Source organism: Protopterus annectens, chromosome 11.part0, assembly GCF_019279795.1.
Source record: "Protopterus annectens isolate FY-2018-M chromosome 11.part0, PAN1.0, whole genome shotgun sequence".
Lineage (NCBI taxonomy): Eukaryota > Metazoa > Chordata > Ceratodontiformes > Protopteridae > Protopterus > Protopterus annectens.
In genome coordinates, this window is record NC_056745.1 from 303,124,022 (window position 1) to 303,143,049 (window position 19,028).

Consider the following 19,028-nt stretch of genomic DNA (forward strand, 5'->3'; position numbering starts at 1 on the left):
CTCCATTTGTCTCTTCAGATGAATTTCTGAAAAGTTAGTTAATCGATGTAAAAAATTAGAGTGACTCCAATGTCAGGGACTAATCTTTACGTCAACGTAAATCACTAGCCTAATTTTCTAGCCTTAAATTACACGAGAACACTACTAGGCTTTAAAGTAGTTTATCCCTACTACCAGAATACTTGACTGCATACAGAACCTCCAGACAAATTATATGCAATCTCTTTATACCTGCAGTACAGATGTTTTCATAGTACAATATTTTCTAATAGCAAATGGCAACACATTGATTCACGAAATGTCATCCCAGCAAGCCTTTTTTCTGGATAACCTGCAAGTCCAGCCTAGTTGTCAGTTTATTCCACACCCAAGTTTACTGTAACGATTTCCTTATTTGTTCCTTTAAGAAGGACGATGCCCTTCTGGAGTTGTCAGTTTATTCCACAGCCAAGTTTACTGTAATGATTTCCTTATTTGTTCCTTTAAGAAGGACGATGCCCTTCTGGATTATCTGGGTTGCTTTCCTGCCTTGTTATCTCATCTGCCTCCTTTCTTTGAGATTATAACTGTAAATCTCTTTTGGTCCCAGTAGATATAGCTTCTGATGCAGTCATGCACACATTTTGAATTCCTTTTCTGCGTTCTGTCCTTTCTCTGACTGACATCTACAGTATTTAAGATGGAGGCTTAAAATAGTATTTGAGATGGAGACTTAAATACTTTCTAATTAATTATTTTTATGTTTTTTCCACTACATAAGCCCACCATTGTTCCTTCCAGTGTTGTACTGTGGGACCAACTAACCTGAACTGACCATAATGAAGTCTTTTTTTCTCTTTTCTTGCTTGTTCTACATACCCTTTTATATTTGTTTATTTTATTGATGTGTCTATAATATGTATATATTATTATAAATCTTGGTATGACTGTTTTTTACAACATACACATATATCTTTTTATATAAAAAGAGCATGGTATTTAGGTAATACAGCTTTGTTAGTATTGCTTTTAGGTAGAATGCAATTTAGTAATTCTTGTGTAATTAGTGCAACTTATTTGAGCAGGTAGGGGCTTTTAATTGAAGTAAGTGTGTATTGGTATATAAAGTTCATGGACTTCTGGACTAAACTAGTTACAGGAAAGGGGGGGAAACAAGTGCAAATGTGGGCTTCTAAATCAGAAAGTTGAGAGAGATGAAAAAACTGCCCAATAAAATATAAAAGTGTTTTTTATTCAGGCATGTCCAAGGGTCAGCTCCAGGTGTTCTCTCCTGTCTATTTGATGAATCTGGGCATCTTGGGGCAATGTAATAATTGCCTCATGTGCACAGACAACCCTCTCCTCCTACCACTCAACACTACAACCTGTGAGTGATGCCCTTATCTAGCCAAACTGGTGGTAAAGCTCTCTCCAACTAAGACTGAACTTGATAGTCAAGTGGAGAAGGTAAACAATTGCACCACACCACACACATCACATAGTCTCACTAAATCTACACCACCAAAATCCACACATAGAAACACAAAAACATTCGCGGAGGCTCTCAATAATAATCTGCTCAAGCAACAGAGACCTCCAAAGCAGAAATGCAAGCAGCCTCCACCCCTCAACACAACCCAAGTAACAGACAGCCCGCAGACTCAATGTGCCACTCAACCACAGCCAATAAGGCAAAACAATGTACCCAACACACTAGTCATAGGTGACTCTATAGTCAGGCACACTGATGTCCCACTCACCAGGCTAAACAAGGAGAAGGTTACTGTCAGCTGCCTGTCGAGTGCCAGGATCTGCCACGTAAACCATACACTCAGGTCACTCCACAATAAGTACAAATATGACTCTGTCATTGTCCATGTTGGTGTGAATGACCTGAGACATACCTCCCTGGGCTACATGAAAAGAGACATGGAAGAGCTCTGTAGCCCAGGCAGGTATGACCCTAGCCCTGAGTAGCATTCTGCCATCACCCAGAATGATGCCGCAGTACAAGGACAAAATGATTGACTTTAACAATTGGCTAAGCTTCTGGTGTCATTCTGAAGGGATCCAGTATCTGTCTGCCTGGCATGACATAGTCTACAAACCACAATGCTTTGCCAGAGATGGCCTGCACCTGTTTCCCCTGGGATTCCGGATACTGGCTAAGGTTCTTGCCACCCCTATAGTGCCATTTTTAGGCAAGGTTCAAATGACAAATTCACCACTGTAACAGGAACAGGCAAGTAAAAACTGAGGGTGATGCTACTCAATGCTAGAAGTCTAAATCTCAAAATGCAGTCACTGGAGGCACTCCTTAAAATGGAGAACATCAATATCTGTACAATGACTGAGACCTGGTTCAAGGCTGCAGAGAGCACCCCTGCACTACCAGACTATAACTCATACCACACTTTTAGGCCATGTAACCTGGACCGGAACAGCAAAGGCGGAGGTGTGTCCATATTCATTAAGGATATCCACATCTCCAGGCTAGCTGCTCAGCATAATGCAGCCAAGGTTATCCAAGTGCAACTAACTATGGGTAAAACTTAAATCCAAATTGTAGCTTGCTACAGATCCCCCACCATGCCCCAGGATTCCCTCTCCTCTTTTCTTGATGTACTGGAAAATGTTAGGGTTTAACCAAACACCCTAATAATGGGCGATTTCAACTACCCCACCATTAACTGGGAAAACTACTCATGTACCAACTCCTTTGCTCAATGCTTTCTGAAATTCATAAACTCCAATGCCCTGGATCAATTTATCCACACACCTTCCAGGGGCAACAATATCCTAGATCTAGTCATTAACAACATGAGTGATCGGTGTTCCACACCTGAAGTCAACACCTCATTGGTCCAATCCAACCATAAGCTAATTACCCTAGATATCCACATCCTGCCCCAACCCCCCATTAAGGAAACCATGGTAAAAAATTTCTCCAAAGCCAACTTCATGCTTCTTAAGACAAAAGTGGTGAACTTCATGACATCCATGCAGATGGACAATACAGTTACGACTACTCAATCCTAAACAATTGCACTTAATAAGCACTTACACAAGTGCATGGATTGTGCTATCCCAAACAGAACCAAGACATTATCCTCCAAAAAAAGGAAGCCAATCTGGTGGTCCCCTGCTAAACTGTACAACAGAAGGAAGAATCTGTTGCAAAAGAGAGTAAAATCCCATGAGTGGAGGAGCTCCCTGGTCAGCCTCAGTACGAAGATGCGATCCCTGATAAAATCCTCCAAAGCTAGTTACAAAAACAAAATCTCCACTGATTCTAAAGACAACCACAAAGCATTCAATAGCTATGTCAAGAATCTCAAAGGCAACACTCAGATCTGCTCTGAGTTATAGCACAATGGCACTAAATATACAGACCCAACTGATATTGCCAACATCCTGGCAGATAGGTTCAGTGCTAACTTTACCCCCCTCTCACTCACTAAAGAGCCCTTCTCTATACCGGAAGAATGCAAAGTTCCTGTAATCATGGCTGCATAAGTAAAACCACACTCTCCAAAGACAAGAACACAGCATCCATGAGACCAAACAACATCCCAGGCTGCTTTCTACACAAACCACAGAACAAACTGGCACCCCACCTAAGTACCATGTTCGATCATAGCCTCACCTCAGGCTTTGTGCCTGCTGAATGGTGCACAGCGACAGTTGTCCCACTCCACAAGGGGGGAGCCACCACAGGCCCCAGGACCTACCACCCCATTAGCCTGACCAGCCTGGTCTCAAGGCCATGGAATGTATCATCATGGAACTTATAATGAAAGACATTTGTAATCTCCAAACACTGGACCCCACCCAGTTCGGGTTTGTAAAAGGCAGATCATGTCTCCTAAACCTGATAGACTTCTTTGATACAGTCACCAAAGCCGTAGACGATGGTAAGGTGGTTCACACAGCCTATCTAGATCTTGCCAAGGCTTTCGACACCATCCCCCACTCTGGAATTATAGATAAACTCACTAAACTAGGTATAAATCCCTATGTCACAAGCTGGGTTGCCAACTGGCTCACTGACAGAACCCACACTGTGAAAGTAGCAGACTACAAATCCGACTTCAGACCAGTGACAAGTGGAGTACCACAGGGTTCAGTCCTGGGTCCTCTTCTGTTTGGTATCTACTTCTCTGAAGTACAGGCTAACACAGAAGGTCTTTGGCTAATGAAGTTCGCAGATGACTGCAAACTAGTAGCCATAATCAAAACTCCTAATGATGTGGACATCCTACTAAAGGGCCTCACTGAGACAGATGCCTGGTGTTAAAACCATGTCCTCAAGCTCAATGCCAAAAGTGCATTGTCATCCCCTTTGTTAAAAACTCTATAATCATGAAAAACAACATAGGGGGTAGTATACTTAACACCGAAAGTGTGATAAGAGACCTTGGGACACAGGTGGACAGTAGTCTCTCCTTTGATAATCACATCGCCACAGTAGTTAGGAAATCCTTCTATGTGGCACACCTCATCACAAAAGGTTTCTCATCCAGAAAAAAAGAGGTCATTGTTTCCCTCTACTCATCACTCATTAGGCCCATTATAGAGTACACCACCTCTTTTGGTATGTACCTCACAAGACATCTACAACAACTGAAAAGGCCACAGAAGTACCTCACAGAGAGGATTACTGGCCTCAAACAGATGCTCTACGCAGACCGTCTCAAAAAACCCCATCTTTACTCCATCGCATATCACCTACTCAGAGGTGATCTCTGCCTAACATACAAAGTTTTGTCAAACCCAGAGCTGTTGGACATGCTCCACTTAAAGAAATCCCAATCCCTCTGAGCTACATGCTTTAGGAAACTAAACCTTGTCACCGCAATAAACAGAACATGCTGGAGGGATAGATTCCTGTCCCAGAGACTTCCCATACTCTGGAATAAACTACCTATCTATATCAAACAAAGCTCCTCATTAGCACTCATCAAGAAAAATCTTGATGATTGGATGGGAAATAGGAAATTCACACCGGGCATCACTTCTGTGGCTCTGCTCGACAGTTTCACAGGAAAATAATTTTCTTGGGTGGCAAAAGCCAGGGTACCTTTTTGGCCAGGCTTGTATAGACCCCAGGGCCGATAGCCTAATACCTACCTATGAAGCTATGAACTACACAAATGTAGTCCAAAGACATGAAGAACACTATGAAAACACCCAAAGAAAGCAGGGACCAAGCTAAATCCACAAAACTTGTTTATTTAGTGCTTTTGTCTGCAAATAACACTGGACTTCAACAGAATAAACATATTCACTCACTCCATGAACTTTATATACCAATACACACATACTTCAATTAAAAACCCCTACCCTCTCAAACAAGTTGCACTAATTACCCAAGAATTACTAAATTGTATTCTACCTAAAAGCAATTCTAACAAAGCTGTATTACCTAAATACCATGCTCTTTTTATATACAAAGATATATGTGTATGTTATAAAAAAACACAGTCATACCAAGATTTATAATAATATATACATATTATAGATACAGCAATAAAATAAACACTATACATATGAACACCTACAAAAATTACTTCATTATAAAAAATATGCTTTTAATTTCAGGAAGCTACTTATAGACAAGGCTTCATTAAGACCTGGAATAATTGTTGCATTGAGTTTCAACTGCCATTTTAGTTCCATGAACTCAAGAAAGTCATCACTGGAGCCCCCCCCTTTCACCAAGCTCTACTTGGTCTAAAGCAGCAAATCTAAACTCATGTTGTGGGTTATTTTTTATGTGCTTAAATAGTGCATTCCTTTCATCCCCTTTTCCAATATCATAAATACGTTGGTAAATTCTCTTTCTCAAGCTTAATTTAGTATTACCAACATAGAATGCACAGCACCCCTGACACAAGACTAAATAAACCATACCTTTGCTGCGACAAGACCACTTTTTTCTAGGTCTCACTCTTCCAAAACCATCTACAAAAAAGACATTACCTTCCATAATAAAAGAACATTGCCTACAATAGCCACATTTCCTCATGTAACCCTCATTTCTTCTAGATGGACCCCTTCCTTTTCATTTCTCTAGGTGTTCAAATGCATGGTGTTTATTTTATTGATGTATCTATAATGGGTCTATATTACATAGTTGAAGCATAACAACTTTGAACATGATATGGTCGAAACCATAAATTCAAAAATTCAAAGTTGTCATACTTCGATTTGAAAAAAAAAAAGAAAAAGAAAAACAACATACCTAAGGGTTGTAAGCATGGAGCAAGCCCCCCTGCACCCCATACATGGGGGGCTGCACCCCCCCACTCGCCGCTCTTTAAATATACCAACTATGAGGTTGTGCTATAGTGCAGTAAAGCAAATTTCCCCTTTACTGCACTGTAGCACGACCTCAGAGTTGGTATATTTAAAGAGTGGGGGGTGTGGGGGGTGCAACATGGCTTGCACCCCTGCATATCACCTTTTATTCTTTTTGTGTTTTTATACGTAGTTGAAGTTCTGTAACTTCGGACATTTGCATTCGTACATATGGTAGTCAAAGATACAGAACTTCAACTATGTAATATAGACCCATCTATAATATGTATATATTATTATAAATCTTTTATGACTGTGGTTTTTACAACATACGCATATATCTTTTTATTTAAAAAGAACATGGTATTTAGGTAGTACAACTTTGTTTGTATTGCTTTTAGGTAGAATGCAATTTAGTAATTCATGTGTAATTAGTGCAACTTGTTTAAGAGGGGAGGGGCTTTTAATTGAAGTAATTGCAAATTGGTATATAAAGTTCATGAAGTGAGTGAATATGTTTATTCTGATGATGTGCAGTCTTATTTGCAGACAAAAGCACTAAATAAACAAGTTTTCTGGATTGACCTTGGTTCCTGCTTTCTTTGGGTGTTTTCATACTACACAAATGTATTATAAGTTGAAGTATCTACATCCCACATGTATTGTTGTACATTCCTGCATTGTATCTAATATGCCACATTACATCCAGCTACTCCGTAAATTTTTCTCCCAAGTCTTCTTCAAGATCACTTATAAAGTCAATCACCATGCATTTGAACACCTGACCGGTCACATCGTAGAACACTTGTGTTATCCCACTTGTGATTGTCATAATATTTGCCTGAATGTTCCTTGCTGTAACTCTCAGAGATATATAGCTTGCAGATGTGTCATTTACTAGCTATCCTGGCAGTCACCTTGCCTCCATGTCACCTTCCACCTCTAATTCTCCTGAATCCTACCAATGAAGTTGATGCAGTCACTGCTACTAATTTATAATGGCTGCCCTATCATATGCAGGCCAGCCTATTGTTTCCAGTTTCCCATCCCGTCATCTTCACAAGGCATAAGAGATCCACATTATTCCTTTCTCACTGGTATTGTGCCATGCACTCCCCACATTCTAGCAAAGGTACCCTCATTATGCATGGCCAGTGATAACAGAACAATTATTTATTTTTTTATGCAATCACAACAGCCTCTCTGCTTTAGTTTTCATGGAATCCCCATATGTGTGTCACTGGTGTAGTGCAGCTATTGGTTACCTCTGTTTTCTCACTGTCAAAAACGTGGCACTTGGCAGGCTTCCTATTTTCTACAGTCACTTTGTCTTGAAGGCATTATTTTGAAGAGGAATGTATATACATTGTGTGTGTGTGTGTGTGTGTGTGTGTGTGTGTGTGTGTGTGTATTTGTTTCTGGTATTAAAAAACACACAGAGTTTGCAAGCCAGCACATGGGTTTAATTTCTCGGCTCAACAATTTCCATCAAGAAATAAAACCACACTAGCTAGCTATGCCAAAAAAAATAATAATTATATATATTTATATATATATATATATATATATATATATATATATATATATATATATATATATATATAATGTATGTATGGGAGCCATTTCTAATCTTGAAATACTGAAATGTATCTCGAGACTATAAACCCGAATGTTTAAAATAGCAAAAGTTCATAATCAAATATCTCAAATTTGTGGTTATGGCCTTTCGCTACGTGATGTCCGGGATTGTGTGTTTATGGTGCGCTATGCCGTGTGTGCATCTAGGTGTTTTGTCTGGTAAGTGAGTGTTTTGTAAGGGATTTGAGTGGGGGTAAGAGTGTGCTTGAGTGTGCTGATATGTTTGATGTGTGTATGTGTGGGACTGGAGAATGTGTGTGTGAGTTTGCTTTTTTTTCCTGTTTGTGCGATCTCTGAGTTAGTATATATAAGTAGGGGGGTGTGAGTTGCATATGTGTGTAGTTTTTGTTTGTTTATGTTGTGATGTGGGTGCTGTTGTGTATGTATGGTGTAGTGTATGCGGTTTGTTCGGTGTTTTGAATTTCGCGGTTTTGGGTTCGGGTTTTGTAGTTTCGGTGTTTTGTGGATTTGGTTTCATAGTTTCGAGATACTGAAATTCGATGTTTCAGTATTTAGAGATTATGAAGTGAATAAATTATCAAAGTATTAAAAGATCGACCTTCAAAACTTTGATCACAGTCTATCAAACATTTAAAACATGAAACTTGACAGATTAAAAGCAGCACAAACTGTCCCCTTCTGATTCATTAACCCTAGAATACTAATAATGTTATGGGAGGCATTTGTTCTAAGGACAGGTGTAGGGTTGTATTTAGGGGCAGGAACAGGAGCAGAGTTAGCAGTTATTAGTAAGGTGGGCAGGGAGCAGCCATGGAGGGGTCCCCAATAGGTTTTGATATACTTTATTCACTGGTTTATTTCTTGTACTTGGAACATGTCACATGGCATGCTATTTTGTCTTTATTTTGTGTATGGGAATTCTGTAGGTGTTTAGAAGTGATGCTGACAATGAGTAAAGGTTTGTTATATACAGAGATGATGAAGGTCATTTCTTCTCCATGTCCTACACATACTGTAGTGTCTTCCTAGCAGTTGCCTGTGATCAGGTTCTGCATTTGTTGGTTGGAGTGTTTTACTTCTAGTGGGCTACATCTGTCTACCTAGAGAGTAAAGATATGAAACAAGATGCTGTTAGAGTTGGTTACGGGGTGGTAAGACTGATAAGAGTGAGCAGTTCATGACAGCTTGCCAGTCATGGAGAAAGGGAAATGATAGTTTTTGTCATTTAAATTTCTCCCATGCAAGCAAAGGCTAGCATGTGTATAACAACAATGGCTGCCCCATAGTGCAGAAGGATAAAGCCATTAATGCATTCCAGACAACCTGTGTTTGATCAGTAGCATGGTGTCAGAGGGCCCACATGGGAGCATGGAAATGATTGTCCATTGTTTGCTTACCCATCCCAAGGGGAGGGAAGCAGCCTAGGTTCACTGCAATAAGCAGTCTATGAGCCCTACAAGTTCTGTCTACATAAGCAGTGAGCTGCTTAGCTGAGAGACTGTGTTTGCAGCTAAAATGAGCTTATGCCTCCTAAGGGCAGTGATTATCAAGCTGGCAAGTCTGTCTTAAGGCAGCTGTAGTTTGGACACACTCCACTACAGCAGTATGATGCTGCACCAGCATCCTCAGTCTCATCTCCAGCCCCAGATCCCAGTTTTTATGAACCTCTGGGAGGCTAAAGTCTGCCAAGTAGACTGGTGAACAAGGATAGAGGTTGGTGTTAGCTACAGAGAGGAAAATAAAGAACAATGGCTTAAGGATCAAGAAACTTAGCCTCAGTGTTCCAGGGAAGTGATGGTCTCTGTCATAGGCATATGTCTGAGAACACACACATGCCATTAAAGTCACAGAACACCCCTGCAGTAATCTAGGTTCTCATGTCAGCCAAGTTGGGAGAGGGTTAGGGATTTAATTGCAGTGTCCCTGATGGCTGTCTATATGAAGGCTCTCCAGATAGGAAGGGCTGATAGTCAACATGGAAATGGAAAATACAAAAAGAAAGATGACCACATATAGGTCAGGCATAAATATACAGGTAAATTCAACAGAAATAAACCTTTGTTGGAATTACAAAATTGATATGTGCAACAGAAAAAGTTACTGTTTATCTTTCAGTTGTACATACAAACACACACTGCAGACTGATACATGCTCTACTATAAAAAAACTCACAAAGATTAAAGCATCTAAATATATGTGGAAATGGCCATGAATATACATTAAAACTGTGATACTTGGATGCATTAATGACATTTTTGCAAAGCCCATTGTGTATTGGATAGCTGTGAATTTCTTGCTTAGAATATGGTGATCAAGCCTTAAAGTTTTTAAAATATTTCCCTTCCAACATAATTAAATGTTTTTTTTTTTTAATAGGTCTCTGCGGAGCCTGATGGTGCTACGTATGTGTTTCAAGGATTTATACAGGGTAAAGACTATGGACAGTTTGGACTTCAAAGACTAGGTAAGTCAGCATAATATGACCCACTTTAAATTATCTGCCAAATTAATTAGACTGTCTGGGTGTTTCTAAAAATGTATGCTTTTGGGTATATTTACAGTGTATGGTTTTATGTCATGAATGCAAGTCATCTTAAACTGTCTCCATGGCATAAAGAGATAATACCATAACTGCTACTCAGACGACCCAGCAGCATCTTGAGAATCACAAAAGGAAAAAATCCAAATGACAGCAAGCTGCAACTATTTTCACATACAAAAAACACAGGAATCAGCAAACTATTATCTTTGGTGCCTTGTGGTTGCTTTAGAATGCTTACTAGCACTTTTCTGTTTTTTTTTTTCCTTTTCTTTTATCATTACTGGGTGTTAAACTTTCCCCAGATGTGCTATGTGTGATGAATACAAAATATTTCTTTCATATCCATTTGACAACATCCATGACGAATGTATCTCTTTCTTATCCAATTAATATATTATATTACATTCAAGATATCCATTTCAATAACTGTGCCTACAAAACCTCTCTACAGTTGCCCCTTAAAATTCATGAAGTGATTATTAAAATGAATTATAGGGAAAAAGAAACAATCAGATAACTAAGTCAGAAGTAAATGCAGTCTTGATTTTTTCCTGAGTATGGTGATATCACTGACTTCATAAGTATCGGTATGCTGTGAGCTTATGGAAAAATTATATTTTGTTCAATGTCTATATCCCATCATGCTAAAGTTTCAAGAAAATTGTATCTTTATGTCCTAATATGTTCAGGGCTCATGTAAATTACAGATCCCTGTCTTAACATGATGTAGGCTCATGACAATTAAACATTCGTGTCTTAGCATGCTGTGGGCTCATGAGCACTATACTTTTATATCCCAGCATATGTGTTTATAAAAATTGTATTTCATAATAATCACCAGTACCTATCAACATTATAAAAATTGCAGATAAAAGTATAAAAAAACTGAACAATTTTACTTTACTTACATGGGTTAGTCATGCCCATGGTGGGGTCTTTTGAATGTAAAGCCCTGCAGCTTGCTGAACAATAATCATATTGTCTTTCATCTCATTTGTATTGTTTCATATTTATGGTCAGATATCTCTAATTTCATTTTCCCCTTTATTTCATTCAGCTGAACTTTGTTCTGTAGCTGGATTTATATCATGTTCCTCTTTCTGTCTTTAATTAGTAGCATTTTAATCATATTCCCTTTCAGGAGGATTTGAAAATTACTAATAACATATACTGAATTTGTCTAGAAAAATCTGAATGTAAAATTTCCTGAACAAAATGTAATCCTTTGTAGCCCTGTGTGATATCAGAAAAAATAACTTTTTTGTAAAAATTCCTGTATATACTTATATGTAAAATAATATAGGTGTAATTATAATGTATTAGTTACCAGCGTTTATACACTAATTTATTTGAGGATATTGCCAATGCCTGCTAGTTACCAGCATCTACATTAATGACATTTTTCTACATATTTATCCATTGCACTGATGTTGAAATTCTTTGTGAAACCCACGTTAACTCTTTCTTATGACCTATCAGGTAAACATATCAAAATCTTATATGTAGTTTCCTGACATATCAACTTTGAATTAAGATGTGTCTATTTGCATTTCATTGTATACTGCAAAATATCTAGTTCTTTATGTGTCAGATTAGCAATTGCTAGTTAGCTAGGAATCAGGCATAGAGTCTTCTGATTAGTATAGTCTTAAACCTTTACTTTGCTATTTACTCCAAACATTAATAAATTTTAGTACTCCTTGATATCTTGGCTGTATAACAGTTTATGTTGGATTATCACTTCTGATCTTATGCTTTAAAGCCAAAAATAACAAAAATCCCTTATTTTATGTCCTTCTCTTTTTTCCCATTCACTGCTGAATTATCTGATACAAAACTTGACTTTAGCTGTAGTCTGTAATGCTGGCATCTTTCTAGCTCTCTGACTGCATTATATGAATGATTAACCCTCGGTTTGTATTTTGTTTTACTCAGAGGTCAATAAAAGTTTTTTTGAGTACTGCATGTAGTTACATTTCACATGATTCTGGAGGCAATCCTGCCTTTTCTTCCTTTTATTTCCCACTTTGTAGAAAAAAAATAGTTGTGCCTATGATAATATATGCATAAGTAAACCCCTGTTTCCTAAAACTCTGCTTAATGAAATCTACTGCTTTTGCCTCATTCACCTAGGATATCCATCCTCATGATTTTTTTTTATTTAAACCTGCATATTTTCCTTACCCTTGTAAGACTATTGTTGTAAAATCTAGTCTGCCACTATTTTACTCAGACTGTAATTATTCATAGTGGCTGTTACATCTAAGTTTATGAATTACTATAGCTGATAACCCTTTTTTAGCTTTATTCTAGCGTTCCTGTGTGTATCCCAGTTATAATAACCTACAAAATTGCAGTGTAAAGATATTTAAACTATACATTAATCATACTTTGACTACTCCCTTTCTTTTCCTGAGTCAGCAAGTACATTATGTAAGAATCATACTGTTATAAAAAATCAGAATATGCTCAGTAGGAGAAAATCTTATGTGATATTTTTGCATTCCTGACCAACACCAACTGCAGCACCTTCTGCTTCCTCATACATTTCTAGGACAACATGCCAAGGATGATCTAGCTAAGAAATAGCCCCATGGACTCCTCTGCACTTTACAACATTTCCCTTTATTACCATATTTGTTAAAAAATAGATGATAGTAAGTCCAACGGCATTCTCGTAGCTCCATTTTGGCCTTGACAAGGGTAATTCATCTGGTATGGTTTTATCTTCTGGAAATGGCTCCTAGTGTAACAACCTTCAAACCATGTTCTAGCAATGCTTACTCAGACTTTCACTCCCTTTGGTTAACCTCAAGGTTTCTTTGTTTCCTTTAATGGACTAGAACACTACATACCTGACTAGGATTTCCAATTTTTTACCTCTTCTCAGTGGCTCAGTAGAAGAAAATTGTACAAGAGTGTAGGGACATGTTTTATGGTTTGTACTTCCAAGGGAATATATACATTCTAAGCTTCTATGCCAGCCATTCTGGACTACCTCTTGCTCATTTTTAACAGAGGACTCACTGATTCCTTTATTAAAGTCCACTTTTCAGCTATTTCAAGTTTTCATAAAAGGTTTAGAAATGCTTCATTCACCTCCCTAACTGTAAAATATTATGCATATGTTTCTTTATAATTAAATCCCTTTTAAGATTCCAGTGCTCCCTTGAGGTATGACTTTTATGTTGGAAATATTCACTTAACCCCTGTAGGTGTCTGGTTGTAGGGCAAAATAGACGTATATGTGTTGAAACACTATTTTACTGGAAGTCATAACCTCAGGCAGAAGGGTTACAGAGATTCAAGCCTTATGTGTTGATCCTCGCTACCCAATATTTCCTCCAAGATAGAGGGGTCTTGTAGAAAATTGTACTTTAGTGACCAAGACAGCCACAAAGTTACATCTGCACTATTCTTTTTCAAACTGCTGCAATAGTGGAAGGTATGTATTTAGATGTGCAAAGCCATTTAAGGTTTTACCTTAATAGAATGAAATCAATTGGAAAAGATCCTGAGTTGTTTGTCTCTTATTTTGCTAACAGACTGAGATCATAGGGACAACAAAGGTCTATAAGGTCGTCATGTGTAGCTGTCTCCCAGAGTGCATTAAAATTTGTTATGTAAAAGACAGCAAATCTTTTTTCATGCATTCCCACTGCTCATTCATCATGGCCAATGGCTACATCTCTAGCATTTTTCAAAAACACATCCATGAACAATATTTGTACAACTGTGACATGGATTTGTAGCACATTATCAGCTAGCTGTGATGTAAAGGTAAAGGTTCTCCTTTGGTGCCAGCAGTGTGGGACTCAGTCCTAAGGAGCTTGAAGATGATGGCTTGAATCATCCTTGACATAAAAGTTACATATTTACCACAATAATACATCTGAATGATTTCAATCCATCCCTTTCAACATGTTCACCCCTCTTCTCCCAAATGATATAAGACTTGATCTGGAGGAAGCCTTTTAAGGTTTATGGTTGTGTATTCTCTTAGTTTCTTTTCTGTCACTAGAACTTCTTCTAGAGTGCATTCTTCCAGTCTAGAGATTCTACATAAAGAAAAGGAGTTAAAATCTAGAAAAAGTTTTGTGTGCAAACCTGACTTAAACATTTGTTAAGGGTTTTATGAGGGTGGATTTAGTCTGTATAAATCTCTCATTATAATATATGCATAACACTTATATTTTCTCTGTCACAAGTCATACCAGGAATAAAAAAAGCATATTAAGCACTTGTTTTCTGAATGCAAACTAAAACAGTTTGTGCATTTCTGTGTGTGTGCTGCTCCATTTAATATAATTTTACAAAACAGGATGTGGATATTTTTAGGGACATAGCCTAATTCTAAAGCGCTCCAAAGAAGACATACAGAAAGTAGTTCATGAGCCACTTTAAGTTATGCCAATGATAATTCAAAATATGTCAGAATATAGATTTCCAGAGCTGTGCTATGAGTCATGTAAGGATCATTAACAATATGCTGACATATACATGTAGAAGCTGTAATATGAGTTATGTGAATAGAATTCAAACAGTGTTGGAGTATATAGTAAAACCCTATCTTTCAGACCAACTTGAAACCCAAATGAAATATACTTCTATTGGATCAGAAAACCAGGACCAGTGGTGGTGATCTGATAGTAACTCAGATTATATAATATGATTTTGACACTAAATGTTGAGCTGAGCTTTTCTTGCAGTACTATGCTTTTTCCAGTGTTGTTGTTCATGCTGTGTTAGCAGTTAGCCCAAAAGATAATTCTTACCTGTTGGTAAAGCATAAAATTAAGATATGGTCATATAGTGACTTTTACTATATTTGAATTGCAATGATGTGATGTGAAGTTGGGCTTTATTAAGATGTACATATGCGTTTGTGAATCAATGTACCAAAGGAGGACTTTTCTCAAAAGAATAAAGTATTTAACAACTATAGTTGCATGCAATATCGATGGACACAGGAATAATAACAATTAAACAGGCAGAGTATTTCTGTGATGCTGCTGACAGATGCTTTATACTTTATCTCTATAGTTAGGAAAGTACTTTTTTTTTAAATCAGTTTGACCAGAGTCTTTAACCAAATCAGTGATAAGTAGACTGTTCATTAAAACAAGGGATGGAAATATTTTTTTTATATCTGAAGTCAGTGTAACACAGATTCTCTTTTATCTTTTCTTCAAAATGTAGCAACTTCAGAGGTGAGCTTATTACATGGGGTGTTGAGTACCCAAAAAGAAAAAAAAATGGGTACTAATATATAACTGAAACTGCGTCTTTAGTTTAGATTACTGTATTTTACCCAAAACTACTCTATGACATTAAATTCATGAAACTGAACTTAATAGAACTGGCATATAACTGTGCAAAAGGAAAAAAAAAAAACTGAAGAATGATTTATAATAATGAGGGACAATTTCACATAAATCCATTAGCAAGAAAAGACATGAAAGCTGTGTATTAGTGACATGGAAGTAGTCTTCCTGCCTTTTGGGCCATGCATGTTACCAAGACAGGGTTATTTTGTAGTCTAATATTGCCAATGTAGTTCACACATGTTTGGGCATTTTTTGTTGATTGACAGGCTATGGAGCACAGTGTCATTGACTGACAAGGCTGTCAATGTAATGTGTTCATTGACTTCTTTGGAGTTATTACACGACAAAATATACACATACACATGTGCGTGCATATGCTGTGTTGAAAGGCAAAAGCTAGAACAACAGCATTGCATAGGTATTCAATAAAGTGAGTAATTTACAGCATGCTAAAACATGAAACTGTTACTAAAATAATCAGGGACAATTAGGACACTTAAATTATTCACACTATTAACTTGTCCCATTGACAGAATTTGTGAATTTGAACCAGTATACAGGTTTTGATGTTGAAGAAGTCTATAATTCTGATTATTATCATGATTTGTTAAGTGTAATGCATCGCCTTTTGTCAGAGATGTCCTTGGAAATCAGGGACGCTTGGATATGTGGGGTTAAGGAGTATCCCTCCTTTGATTCTTACTCTACTAACATGCCTGTGTGTGAAAACTTATTACTGCCATAATCTTTGGAGCATTAGAATAGTTTCAAATAATTTCTACTCCTTCATTCCAGTGTCATTACTTCATTTAAAAAGGCACAGGCATTGTGTTCATATTTCTTTGACATTGCCAGCACCGATGTAGGTTAACTGGGTTATGGGCGGGGTTTGCTACTGAGGATCTGGGGAATATTACACTATTACACTACAAAATAATTCCAGATGCTGCATCAGTTTGTAAAACATGGACCCTCTACTGGATAATACTACAGCTGTCCAGAAAAATAATTACATAGATGTAACAATTATTTAAAGGTGAAAAGCAAGGAAGCTAGTCTGTACAGCAAAAATACATGAGCACACATTCTGTTGGCATAACAGTTATGAATATGATTTTGTACAGATAAATAGACAATAAGCATTCTTTTTGCAGATTCACATAGAAATGTGCCTTGATGAAGTTAAAATAATTTTCTCTATAAATCTGAGAGTTATAGATAATGTTCCACATAAAATTTGCTCCCTCTCTGTCCAAAATTTAAGTGCACTTCTTCTGAAGCAGTGTAGTAAACAACAATGAGTGGAGTCAGGGAGCTTCTTTTCATACAGTGAAGTAAATCATCATGTAATTCCAGAGTTATACTGCTTACTTAGACATGTTCCCTGAGAATGAAAAACGTCAACTGAGCCAAACTCATATCAGTGTAAAACAAGTAAATAAAATAATAAATAATAAATAATAATAATAAACCTTCCAGAGACACAGAAGGCTCCGAGAACAGTAATTAACTGCATTAAAATGAATATAGTCGAACAACAGTTTATTAATCAAAGTATCTATAAATCACACTAAAATATATAATAGGAAAATAATGGAACCTAAAAGACAAATTTTCATTTTTTTCACAGTAGCTTGGTATCCTAATTAAAGTACAGTATGTTAACAACAGAGAAGAAGTAATGCATGCTATTCTGATGCTAATACCAGACTGTTCTCAACAGAAAACTCTTCAGAAGCAAATATAGAATATCTTTTTAAAGTACATCTTTATTTGACAGGCTAGTTTGATTTATTCGAACATACAAATATATTGATGACTTTTTTCAGCTGTATTTGATAATCAGCAACTGAATATGGCTGTACTGAATATGTCTTCACATTGTTAAATATCACTTGTAGTTAGAAGCCCTATGATAATAAGGTACATTAGAAGTGTACAGAGCACAGAACAGTTGATTCTTGATCAGACATGTCTGGCTCTACTTTTGATTTTTGTATAATTTATGAGTGCTAGTAAAGAGTATATGATCATAAGTAAATAATATTGTGTTTAATCAGTAGTGATTGTTGAACATTAAGTGTCAGTGCAAAGGTGTTAATTCCATAACAAGATATTTTAATGGTATCTGTGTGAAGTATCTGATAATATACTAATTTTCCCAAATACCATGCGTTTATGTTAAGATTTATGGAAAAGACATCTGTGTTATTTTGTTTCAGGCTAGAGAAGGCAAAAATGTTTTCTTCACTTTTTAAAAGTGTGTTTTAGGAGATACATAATGATATATCATGTCCTGTTTCATCAAAACCTATAAGAAAAGCAAAAACTGTAAGATGCTGAATTGTTGGATTCATGCTGAGTAACAGAGGCTGTATTAAAAAAGGTAGTCTCAGTCATATTTTCACGATACTCCAGATTCTAAATTTACTAACTTATATAAGGACACACAGCTTTAAAGTAGAAGAGAAAGCTGATTTTTCTAAAATACCGTCCTTTCCATTTACTCTGAATTAGTACAGCCTTGGCATTACATATTCAAAGAGTAGAAAGCGTAGGGGTTTTGTAGGGAAGCGCCAACACCAGGGGTTGCCATGGTCTCTATTAACCTGAAGAAATGCCTCAAATCTACAAAAATGACTGCACCATTTCACTGGAGTCTGTAGTTGATGGTCCCTTCACAGTTCATTCTTCTTTGAATATTTCACTACAGTGGAGCTATGAAGGTTTATACTGTACCAAAAATTGCATTCTAATTTTTTTGAGAAATCATGTTATGCCCTCGCATTTCAAACAAATGTTCATATCTCTGGAATCATAAGGGTTACTAAAGAAATGTAAATGACAAACTGCTCAGAACAAACAAAATCTTTACAGTGGTGGTGTTCAATAGATTCTAGATCTTAAATTGCATTTTAAATGTCATAATAAACATAGTAAATATTACGTTTTATAATATTTTGTGAACAATTTACAATATGTCAGTAACAACTCTAGCTACCTATATACTGTTAAAAGCATTTTGTTTCTCCTTTTCTGAGCCTTCATATGAGGTGATGTAGTTCCAGCTACTATTAGGCTGTTAAGATAGTATATGAACAACAATTAATATCTCTTTAGCAGAAATAGACAGAGGTGAAATGTCAGTGCAGTTGTGTCTCCTATCATGTTAGCTTTAAGATGAACTCTTTCAGTATCTTGCATTAGCATGGATTTGGAATTATTAATGCAAATGTGAGGCTATATTGGATGCTTATAGGCATCAGTAGAATGTAACTAAA

The 19,028-nt window shown here is 36.9% G+C and overlaps 1 protein-coding gene across 1 annotated transcript in view; it reads left to right on the forward strand.

Annotated features, from left to right (window-relative positions):
- The window catches only part of LOC122814936 (CUB and sushi domain-containing protein 3-like), an 811,796-nt gene that overhangs the window by 518,121 nt on the left and 274,647 nt on the right, over positions 1-19,028 (forward strand). The window contains exon 10 of the mRNA XM_044087197.1: positions 10,255-10,342. Within this exon, the coding sequence (XP_043943132.1) occupies positions 10,255-10,342 (88 nt within the window). The remainder of the gene's footprint in view (positions 1-10,254; positions 10,343-19,028) is intronic.